General features: G+C 43.6%; 2 protein-coding genes across 3 annotated transcripts; both read right to left on the bottom strand.

Annotated features, from left to right (window-relative positions):
- Positions 1-473: 473 nt before the first annotated feature.
- On the bottom strand, positions 474-4,146 carry LOC114802411 (thymic stromal cotransporter homolog). 2 transcript variants are annotated; one of them, XM_029001297.1, is made up of 5 exons: positions 3,724-3,741; positions 2,239-3,243; positions 2,068-2,151; positions 1,056-1,212; positions 474-962 (listed from the first exon to the last, which is right to left on the bottom strand). In XM_029001297.1, the coding sequence occupies exons 2-5, from the start codon at positions 3,191-3,193 to the stop codon at positions 929-931; spliced, it is 1,230 nt and encodes a 409-aa protein (XP_028857130.1). In that variant the 5' UTR covers positions 3,194-3,243; positions 3,724-3,741; the 3' UTR covers positions 474-928. The 2 variants fall into 2 exon arrangements, with proteins under 2 accessions (XP_028857130.1, XP_028857129.1); XM_029001296.1 differs by having other exon boundaries at positions 2,239-4,146.
- A 68-nt stretch (positions 4,147-4,214) lies between these two features.
- Positions 4,215-11,334, bottom strand: misp (mitotic spindle positioning). Its single transcript, XM_029000990.1, is given in 7 exon segments — positions 4,215-5,196; positions 5,270-5,308; positions 5,394-5,623; positions 6,381-8,360; positions 8,363-8,687; positions 10,755-10,947; positions 11,149-11,334. Coding segments are annotated over 6 exon segments (2,727 nt in total). The 5' UTR covers positions 10,818-10,947; positions 11,149-11,334; the 3' UTR covers positions 4,215-5,106.

Raw genomic sequence — 11,334 nt, 5'->3', positions numbered from 1 at the left:
TTAGCGCCGCACGGGGCAGCGGACCGCCTCCCCCCCCCCTCCCCGGCTCCGTTACTTTCATGCGTCTCCGATGGCGGCATTAATTAGTTAATGCGCTTCGCTTCCTTTCGGGAAATGACTTTGTGTAGGCAGGGACAGGCGACCGGCGACACGCCTGGCCGGGGGATGAATAATTGACGGTGTCCCGCCGCAGTCCAGACTTCAGCTCACTGTGTCCGCGCTTTGGAGGGTTAATGGTGCGCTGGCGAGTAGGGGAGGCCGCGCTAACATCCACTGTAGTCAAACTCGTATACGAACAAAAGAGACGGATCAACGCACCGATCGGAAATTAGACACCGGAGGACGGGGACCAGGTTCAAGCGTCCTCTGGTGGTTAAAGTTATAAATGAACACGAGCCGTCACTATTCCAGTACATTGAAACTTTTTTTTTATTTTTTTTTTGATGAATATAAAATATATATATGTTGCCGGAGAAAATGATCACATTGCAATTTAACACACTCGAACTGAACAGCATGTTGCTAAATGACAAGGCATGTGACATAAATGTTTTATTATAGTGTTCTCAGCTTTTGTATAAGGAAAATGGAGGTCATCAGAGAAACTGTCAAAGCTCTTGGTTATGCAGAACCTGTAGACCATCAGACCATCATCAGAGCTTCAAACTGAACACGGCACATTGGTCATATGGTGGGTGCCAGTGTACTGAACCAAAGGGTGGGCATCTCCGTCAACAAGGCTTACGGTGAACCCTTGGCCTCGATCCTCAGCGGTCTTCATGCTCTTCAGAAATCGCATGTGCCATCAACAGAGACAAGGGCGTGAACTTATAGCACTAGATGGTGCTATAACCTTCATTTTTCATGTACAAAAAGAAAAGGTTTCTTTAACATTGGTACTTTTGAGTGTTTTCTGGAAAGCGAGTCTTTAATAATTCCCGTCTCCTCTCCAGCTCAGATACCTAGAATAAATAAATAAACCACAGTTAACACACCACAGCATGACAGGGGACGGCAACAGGCGGCGTGAAGCCATGCCTCTGAGGCTGCCTTACAGAATGGGTATGGCGCTGAGGTAGGAGATGACACATGAGACGAGGAAGCAGAAGCCGCTGTTCCAGGTGAGCGTAAGAGGATACAGGGTGGAGAAGAACGCTTTGGAAAGTACGTCATTCACAGACAGGGCCAACTGGAGCCAGCCAAACACACGGCCTGGGAATAAGAATACAAATCGGAATACTGACCGGTTTTAATAACTTGCTACTAAATGAGTAATTATTGTTTTTGTGTGTGTGTGTGTGTGTGTGTGTGCGTGTGTGTGTTAGGAAGACATGCGGAAAGAAAAGACACTACTCCTTTTAATGAATTTCACGTTGTCCAATGTAAAATCGTCCTCTGCATTATTACATACTTATTGTGTACTACTTAGTGTCTGACTGTGTATAGCTGGGTGGTAGTGTAGTAGTAGCCTAGTGGGCAACACACTCGCCTATGAACCAGAAGACCCAGATTCAAATCCCACTTACTACCATTGTGTCCCTGAGCAAGACACTTAACCCTAAGTTGCTCCAGGGGGACTGTCCCTGTAACTACTGACTGTAAGTCGCTCTGGATAAGTGCGTCTGGTAAATGCTGTAAATGTAAACGTAGATACTGAGTGTAAGTCGCTCTGAATAAGGGCGTCTGATAAATGTAGGAAAACAGAGGTGACTTTTAAGATGGTGCTCGTTCTTATAATGGATTCATATCCATTTCTTGCAGTTCCAGTTCCTATCCATCTGCAGAAGAAGCCAAAGACTAAATTCCCCTTGATTCTTGATTTAGCTTCCAAGGAACTCAACAAATTGTTGAGCTCAAGACGCAGTTTCGCAACCCGCACTGGCTTGTGTATTGTATTGTTCCAACAATCTTTGTCTCTTTCGTTCATCTTTGTTAATGCATTAATACAAAAACAATGCTCATTTCATACACAATTTATGAGTATTGTTGAACCTGGGATAACCTGGGCTCTATGTATAAATAAACCCGTGCCATTTGTGTGTCCATTAAATGTACAAGCAGACGTACTGTATCGATCGGCGTCCAGAATCTTCGACAGCTGAGCCTTCAGAGTGGGCATAGGAACACAGGCAAACATCATCACTCCTCGAGCTGTTGAAGTGAAGACAGTTTCCTCTTACCAGACATTTCTGTTCAGACATTTCTCCAAGTTAATTTAGTGAGAAAAGGTCCGCTTACCCACAAAGTACACCCAGCTCTCCGTGGCAAAAGCCATCATCGCCATGCCAGTGCAGTTTGACACGATTCCTAACAGGACAAGGGCCGTGTCCTCCATGTAACGAGACAACAGCAGGACCCCCAGGAAGCTAGTCAGGTACATGGCGTTGGTGGCAGCATTGCCGTACCCGACCCACACTGAGTCCCAGCTCAGCGGAGGCTTCAGAACATAGAGACAAAGCACTTCTTCTGCTCCACACATGCCAAATGCAAAAATTAGTATGGCCATGATGGTCATCCCAACACTTCCTTCTATCTTCCTAATGCCACGTTGGATTGGCACCAATGGCTGGCTTTCTGCTGTCGTGGAGTCAGGGTATGAGGGGAGCAGCGCAGAATAGAGGACACAGAATGCGGTGAGTGACATGGCCATCCCAACCAGCGCCACGCCGCGGTGGTCCAACCGATATGCATACCCGGACATCAAACCCCCCGCCACCCCAGCAAGCCCAGAGAAGAAGTCCACGGTGTTGAGCTTCAGTGTGTGGCGGCCCTGCTCGGAGCCTAATGCAGCCAGGGACACCACTGCACTCCAGAAGCCCGGGGAGCCTCCACTTAGGCCGTACACCACCGTGCCCAGGTACAGCACCTCCAGCGGCAGACGAACGAGCAGAAACAAGAGGAGGAACGTCATGCCCAAAAGAGAGCCCAGCTGAGGAGTTAGAAGCAGCACCCGCTGCCCAAACCGGCGAGCCAGGCGGTTGCGGGGTACGATGGACAGGAAGGCACACAAGCAAGAGAGGACACTTTGGTACAAGAAAAGTCGCATGGTGAGGGCCTGAGCTTGATCGCTCTGTCCCGCCGCAATCTCCAAGGAGCGATTGTAAACGGCCAACGTCAGCGCCATCTCGAAGGAGGAGGTGCCCACTCGGTGAATAACCACCAGTGGTTCCACCACAGTTAAATAACCCCCCATTTCAGTAAGGCAGAACGCTGACTCTCAGCCCCTTCGTGGTTTTGGTTACCCTGCAAGAAATTTGATCACATCAGAATGAAAGTACAAACCAAGCCAACAACTGCTGACCTCTTTTGGCACAGTATTGGAGGCTGTGATTGAGAAAGAGAGACTCTTAATAATGGAGCATATTTCTGATCTGTTAGCCATTAGGCACAATTGATATGTAAATATAGATTTCTGCATTAAATGATGTCACAAATCCTACAGTCACACTGATGGTCACACTGATCTTTTATTCCCGTTAAGTTAAGCATCTGCAAAGGTTTTCACAGTGAAAGTAACAGAAAGTTCTCAGTTGCGGAGACAGATGCTGTGGTGTCTAAAAAAAGCTATAAAATTACTTGTATAATGCATTAAATGCATAAAGTTACTGTGTAAAAGGCATCCCTTGTTGGCTTATACTTTAATGTATACTACTTATACAACTTTAATGTTCACAGTAGTGAGTAAAAGCACTGAAATGCTCCTCTTAAATAGCGGACACTTACCTGTAGGTCTTCCTCACATCATTTGGCCAGTTAGTGCCCTTCTGTCTCATTTTCAGAGCTAATAGAACATACACTGTACTTATACTCCAATCAGGCAGGAGGAAGAGGGTCAGGCGGGGGCATTTAGGGGAATTTGGAGAAGTGAAGTGAAAGTTTTTAAAAATAAAATGCAGGAGGTTTCTGTCCAAGGGGACCACGATTTTACGTGGAACCAGAAAAGGCCAAAGTTTACAAAAACGACCGGAGGAGTGATAAATCCTGCTGACTAATGATGAATACGCCTTCTAGATTAAAGTAACTGTGTAAAATCACACATAAATAATGTAATAAAATAATTCTCATTTTCTAAATATTCCAATATTAATACCCCACAAAAGCATGTAGGAATTTCCATAAGGCAGCATTATGTTAAATTTTAATTTCTTCATTTATTTCAGAACTTGAAAATGTTAATAAACAGCATCAAAATATTCTAAATATATATACAGCATAAGTAAAACAAAACATTATAATTATTAAAATATTATAAATATTTTATAAGTGATAAAATTATGTAAACCAGATTTATTTGTTAGATGTTAGATTTAGATAACAATGTCTAATTTGAATAGCTAACAATATAATTCATCCTAACATACATCCTACAGATATTATCACATTATGGTCTATGGAATGTTTTAGAATAAGCAATAGACTAATGCAAATACTTTTGTGGAGTTACAGTGAGGAGCATCACAATCATAAAACCCTTTCAAACCATGTTCTGTAAATCAAGTTTTTATGTTTTTGGGTTTTTTTTTGTACAACTGTGGCCAATTTGATTACATATTGCATAATTTTGTGGTGCCTTTTTATTTTCCATATACTTGTACTGAAAATCATAGTGGTAGAATTATATCAAGTGAAAAATCATATCTGCAGATTGAACAAAGCATTCACCAGAATTAAATCCACAGAATCAACTCTTGGCCAATGATCTTTGGAAATGGAGCAGCACTAGATTTGTTATTTTTTGGTAATAAACCTATTTCATATTTGAACAATTAACTATTTGAACTTCAAGTTTTCATCTAAAAAAAAAAACACGATTCTTTTTCAGCTACTTTAACAAGATTCATCATGCTGTGTCCAGAAGTCCAGCCAAAGCATGCTCCACACAGAACTCCAAATCCAAACTGGATATTGATATAGAGCTTTTATGCAGAGAACCCATTTTGGGGGGCAGACATTTGTTTTAGAATGATACCACTTCAGAGGTGGATGGTTTTTATTTGAAAAGTGCTTCAGGACCAGTCCACAAATCCAGCTACCATTGTTGAGTGCTAAGGCTTTTTTGACTTATATTATCTTATAACTGTAAGTGCACTGTGATTGCAAAAATGCTCAGTCCATATCTTCGTTGGCGTACACGCCAGCCTCCCATCGCAGAGCTCGCATGTTTTTGTGCCTGGTGACTCGCGTAGCTTCCAGCACCTATGGGTGGATAACAAGAGGATCACGACAAAACCAGAATGGAGAAAATCTAAGAAAAGAAGCAACTTCTCACCTCATTGTTCACATCATCAGTGGGTTGGATTCCAGCATACTTTGAAGGACATTAAGAAAGTTGTCAGCCGTTTTGTCAATTCTTTAGGTACCCCTTATTTATAAAAAGGTCATTTGTCACTTACTGCACTTTCTTCCAGCCTCAGCCTGGCTCGCCTCTCCTCAAAGTCCTCCAGAAGTGTTTCTGTCAGGCCCTTTTGGGCTGGTGTGCCAACCCCCTCAGAACCTGTAAGAGCCGAGACCCTGGGTAACCCTGGAGAAGAAGGTTTTTGGTTTCCCCAGGGCTGGGCCGTTACAATGGACACAGAGGGGAGCCGTGAAGGCAGATGCGGGGAGTCATCATGGGAGAATTTATCTGAAATGATAAGAGAACGTTCAGATCATGACACACTCGCCATCTACTATGGGCAAGGAAGAGAGCAAGCTCCATGCTGCACTCTCACCCAAATTTTATAACGGCTTTTTATGACGCAGGAATGCAGATTATTAGCATTGTTTACTTTTGAATGACAGTTACAGTATATATGATTAGACTGGCAGCCTTTCTTCCACAGACCAAATAAAATATATTAGACGTAGCAGTAAAATATGAGTCAATAATGTATATTGTAAATTAAAGGTCAATTGGTGACATAATTCCAAAACACATTTTGTTAGATGAAAAAATACACCAATGTGATCACCAGGTGGCAGAATTTAGGGTGTCTGATAAATGCTGTAAATGTAAACTTCACAAAATTCACACAAAAAGATTCAACGTTTGAATTACGTTCTCTTTTCAGTAGAACCTCCTGCAAACGGCTGCCTTCACATTAATATTTAACCCCTTTTTTTCATAAAACATCAGAGCAGCACAGTTTCAACCTAAGTTCCATGGGCAAAGTACAAATGCCGAACTAATTTAGCAAGTCAGGCTCTTCTCAACTGCTGACACTCATAAAACAGGTTAATGAGTTATGCACTTGACGGGAACGAGTGGGTGATGGGGAGAGGAAATGACTTCAGACCAGCGTTATCAGGTCTCAGGAGACATGTAACTTCTGTAGGCTTGCAGGTCAGCGTTTACCCTGATTGAACTCTCGTGCGTCAGAACCACACCTCCAAATCCTTACCTGATGCTGATTCTCTGGTGACTGGATATGGATCAACACTGCGGCCATATGATTGGTTAGAGCTTCTTGTGTGCTCCTCTGGTAAAGAAGGTGGAATCTTGTCAGACCGAGGCCTAATGATGTCCTCGTCACTCCCTGGCTGGACGTCACTTTGCTCCCCTGCACTTGTCGTCCGCTGTATGCCATCCTGGGCATCCAGCCCTTTCTCCAGGGATACAGACAAGCTTCTGGATTCCAGCAGCTCCATGTGCTCCTGCTCCCGCTGCAGGTCTCTCTCTATCTCCTTTCGGATAAGGTCTTGAGAATTGTTCATCTGGTAGTCTAGACGCTTCCTCCAAGGAGAGATGAACCTCTTCTTAGGATCATATCCAAAGAAAGGGGAAAACATAGGCGTGGACAAGGTGGGGCTGGCAGGGTTCAAAAGAGTCAGTGAGGACCTCTCCCCTTTGAAAAAATGTGGTAAAGATCCATTCATACTGCCCTTAGTGTGTTTATTCGTTGAGCCCATGCGGCTGTTGTGGGAAGGTAAGATTACATCATTAGGGTGTCGGTGAGGGCAACAAGGTGAGAGACCATCTTCCTTTTCTGAGTTGTCTCCACCCTCAACCAAATCAAGAGGCTTATTCATGATGCAGTCCTCTGCATCCCTGGCTTGGCTCTGGGGGTTGTCAATTTGCTTCAAAGCAGGACCAATGAGACAGGTGACCGATGAGACAGGAGACATTTCCCTCTGAGGCTCGAAGATCTTCTTTCTCTCTCCGAGTTCTTGTAACGTCCCACAAGTGTAGGGTCCTTGTAACTTGTCCAAATGTTCCTTCCTTTTGTTCTCCATCTCAAACTCCCGTTGGATGAGGAAACTCACCCGGTTGGTGTCCTTGGCCTTGACTGCCTTCATGGGTTGCATGGCCTGGGAGAGCAGAGGCTTTGTCTTAATCTCCACCATCTCAGTACTGTCACTGTGCTTGATGCCTCTTGCCCGCCGTAGGCTCTCCTCTCTCTCCTGGGCAATGCGGATCTCCCTCTCTATGGGGGTCTCGGGGGCAGGCCTGCTTTGAGCTGCTGACTCTGCGTGCTCTTTGGCTGTGCTCCCATCATTGATGTGGCTGCTAAGGCCCGAGTCATCGGTCTCCCTTTGGTCTACCTTGGCATCAGGGGTGTTCTCGGACAGGTTGAATGTGAATATATCGGCTTCTTTTTGCTCATTCTGTGGACTTTGACTCTGGGCCATATGCCTATATTTTGTGTCATCCTTTACTGTAGCAGGACTGGGCAAAGGGTTTCTCTCCTTTGTTGGAGTGAGGGAGAGCTGTAGAGATCTTCGGAAAAGGGGGGCTGACTTATTCAACTGCTCCATCATCAAGAACTGCTTACGGGCTGCATTAAAATCAATCTGCTCATGGTCAATCGCACCCTGTTCAGCTGGCACCGGCCGGTCCTTGGGGCTGTCAGAACCTCTGTAAGAGAGGCTGAAGCCCTCCATTAACTTCTTGGGTGTTTTGCTGAATTCCAGGTTCTCCAGAGAGCTCCACTGCTCCTTAAGTAAGCGGTTCTTCCTGGGTGCCTGGCTCCGTATGATCTGAGTCCTGTCTTGCTTATTCCCAGTGTCATCCATGGACAAGGAGGCTGTATTATCGATCCGATACTGTGAGTCACCATTGGTCTCTTGGAAGAGCTTCTCTGGCCTCCTGTCCTCAATGTATGTTTGAAGCTTGAAGCTACTCTCCTCCTTCAGGGTGGTCAGCTTGGCTTGCCTTTCTGGAGAGACCATCCACTCCTCGTTCTTCTCAGCTTCTAGGCAGTTGGGATCCTCCACAAAGGAATAGAAGCCACTGTGTGACCCAGGGCTGCTGGGTGTGGTTGGGGTACTGGAGATGCTTGGACTGCTTGGCTGCCATTCATTGCTTCCGCTGCTTTGCTCTGTCATGGCTACACGCCGAGCCTGGACCAAAACATCTTCTCCACCTTCCCATTGTTTGCTGACGTAGTCACTGAGGTCTGAGTTCGAGACACAGATATGTTATCAAATCTGAAAACAAGTGTGTCTTTCTCCTTCCAGCTCAGGTCCTCCATGCTGGGGCTGAGCATGGCCCTCAGGTCAGACTGCTCCAGTTTAGGGGACAGGGGTTTAAGAACCCATTTCTTTGGTGTGCTTGTCATCACTTCTCCAGATGAATTGTCACTTTTCTCAAAAAGAGATGCTGTATGTTGGACAGACTTCACACGAGAAGGGACTAAACCGCTTAGTACTCTATCCTCCCTCTGGGTCAACACATCTTGTAGATTTTCTTTCGGAACTGATGATTGTCTCTAAAAACAGGAAGAAGAAACCTTTTTTATTCTTTAGTTTTTACTAAATGTAAAACAATGTAATGAAAAAAATGAAAAAGATGGAATTTACCTCACAAATAAATGCATGAAATATTAGATAAAATTACATTGTGTTGGAGAAGTGAACCTGGAAAATCTATATTACAGTCACAATGTAGATACGAAGACTGCAAGTTTCTGATAAGTGGGAGTGCTTGATTTTTATGGCTTACTGTAACTATATAGGTCAATGATGGGAACTAATGATCTACATTCCACCCAAACAATAAAATCTTGCTGGATTAGAGCGGTCTGGCTTCTGTGCTATTCCAGATTTTAAAACTCATTTACTAATAGAAATGCATCATAACCACAAAATCTCACTAAACATGAAACATATTTTTTCGCTCTAGTTTTAGTGACAACTCTTTTCAAGTCTGTACAAAGCATGCATGCTCAAAATAATAAAATGTAACACAATGGGCAACTATGTAAATCAGTTAATATTGTTGATATAATTACAGATATTTGTGAAGATGTTGATTAAAAGTAATAATTGTAAAAATATCATGCAATTATAATCTTAATCACTGTAACGAACATTTTGCTTTAAATGAAAAATACACTATTATAGTCTCAGTGCACATGTTTTTTGGGTCTCATTGCAATGGTCTCATTTGGACAGGAAAATGCAGAAACCCTCATTATTAATGATGAACTGCTTCACTGAAGTAACTGAGTAACCACTTTTACTGGAACCTGTAAAATCCTGATGGGGTGTGAAATTCAATAATTAAAATAGAACTCACCTTCTGAATAACGTGAGTTGTAATTGCACACTGCCATGCAGTTCCATTTGTAGTCTTTTTAAAGAAATATATCCACGGATCACACAGAATTCCTTCTGAATGCCTCGCCGACAAACGCGAGTTGCCCAAATGGCGGGTTACGATGGGAGTTCACCCCTCCTCGGCTCACTGTCAGTGCGTGACCATGTGTGGCATAATAAACTGTGCACCCCTGATAAGACCAACGCAGATGGACTTCCTGGAAGCAGTTTTAACAAATGCCCTCATTTGCTGGGCCTAAACAGGGACAGCCCACAAATTAAACCTGTTTATGCATAACCCACTCAGATGAATTCACAGACTGTGTTTTAGATCATAAATATTAGAAATGTCTTGAAAATGATTGGCTTTCTCATAGAAACAGAAATAAATAATTAATATCCAGGATGTTAGGCAAAAACATATTTTTTGTTTTGTGACTTTTGTGAATTTAGCATGTCAGGAGAATTAACTAAAACTTCTGATGCTTCTTTGATGCTTCTTTCATTGACTGAAAAACTACAGTTGCCCCCACCCAGTGAGTAGAGAGGGTATAAAGTGGAAATTATGAGTGGAAAAACAACAACAATGACAACCAGGAGTCAGAGTGACCCAGCTTATCTAGTACAACTTTGCATTTCATCTAGTTTGGAGAAAATGTCAGATAACACGCATGTTATGAAGCCATTTACAGTGCGACATTTCAATAAACACAATGAACAGGACATGCCAACCTCCCACCACAAAATACCTCAGAAAAGACAAATAGATTTTGCTGGCTCCGGAGAGATAAGTCACAAACGTTCGGGAGCAAACTGTCAAAGGACATCACACTGACCAAATTCAAAAGTTTATAGCAAGCCTCTAATAATTACACACCAACCAGTTGCCAAATGACCACTGACCTCGACATATTAGAACTTAAAATACATAATCGTCACATTGCATCTTTAAAAAGTGTAGAAATGGAAATTAAAACCAAAGTGCAGTTACAGTAATGCTGACCCCTTGTGGACGTATATGGGTTGCATCCCCAAAATTAGATACAGCGAGGCTTTTTAAAATCTGAATAAAAATGCTGAACAAGGCCATTCAAACCATTCTGAAACCTCGCACAATGTCTTTAACGCAATCCATGTACCACCAACATCATTTAGTGTTGCAATCATTGCAGTAGTAATCCTGTCGACTTGTCAGCAGCATGCAACAACTATTTCTTTTTGCGTCTCTGTGGCCTTACCTTAGCACCATGCTCCAAGCTGTTACACAGCACTTGCCAAGGGGGGGTGTACTTGAACATCATTCACCTGTGCTAATTGTGTTTCACAAATGATGTTTTGTGTACACCGACACTCAAGTTGCTCATGAGGGCTGCTCATGAGACTCCAAGGCCGGATGCATGCCGGAATTCACCTGTACTCAATGCGCTCATCCTGCAAAAAAAAGGGGAGTTCTTTGAATTCCTCACTCCCTTTAAGTATTTCTGTGTGTAGAAACACTGACACATCGTGTTACAGACATCAGTTCAGTCAGAATATTTGGTTGGTACCAAGACAGGCACGACTGAATGGGGCCTGTTGTCAATTTTCAAATAATTTATTGTTTTGGTTTTTTTTACATGAAAAGGCACTTACCTGATGCTGGTCTGCTCAGTGCAGGAGGCTGTAATCTAGTGCTGGCATCACTTCGACCCAGATCCTTGAACACCTGTGTATCATGCCTCGCACCCAGCCCAAGGCTGCATCCAGAGTTTGAGTTTCCCAGCAATATGCGCCACCTCCACAAATGGCGTGTTTGTTGTTGACCAGGCGCGAGTGCGT

This window comes from Denticeps clupeoides, chromosome 13 (genome assembly GCF_900700375.1).
Source record: "Denticeps clupeoides chromosome 13, fDenClu1.1, whole genome shotgun sequence".
Taxonomy (NCBI): Eukaryota; Metazoa; Chordata; class Actinopteri; order Clupeiformes; family Denticipitidae; genus Denticeps; species Denticeps clupeoides.
This window is presented reverse-complemented; position numbering and strand designations above follow the sequence as displayed.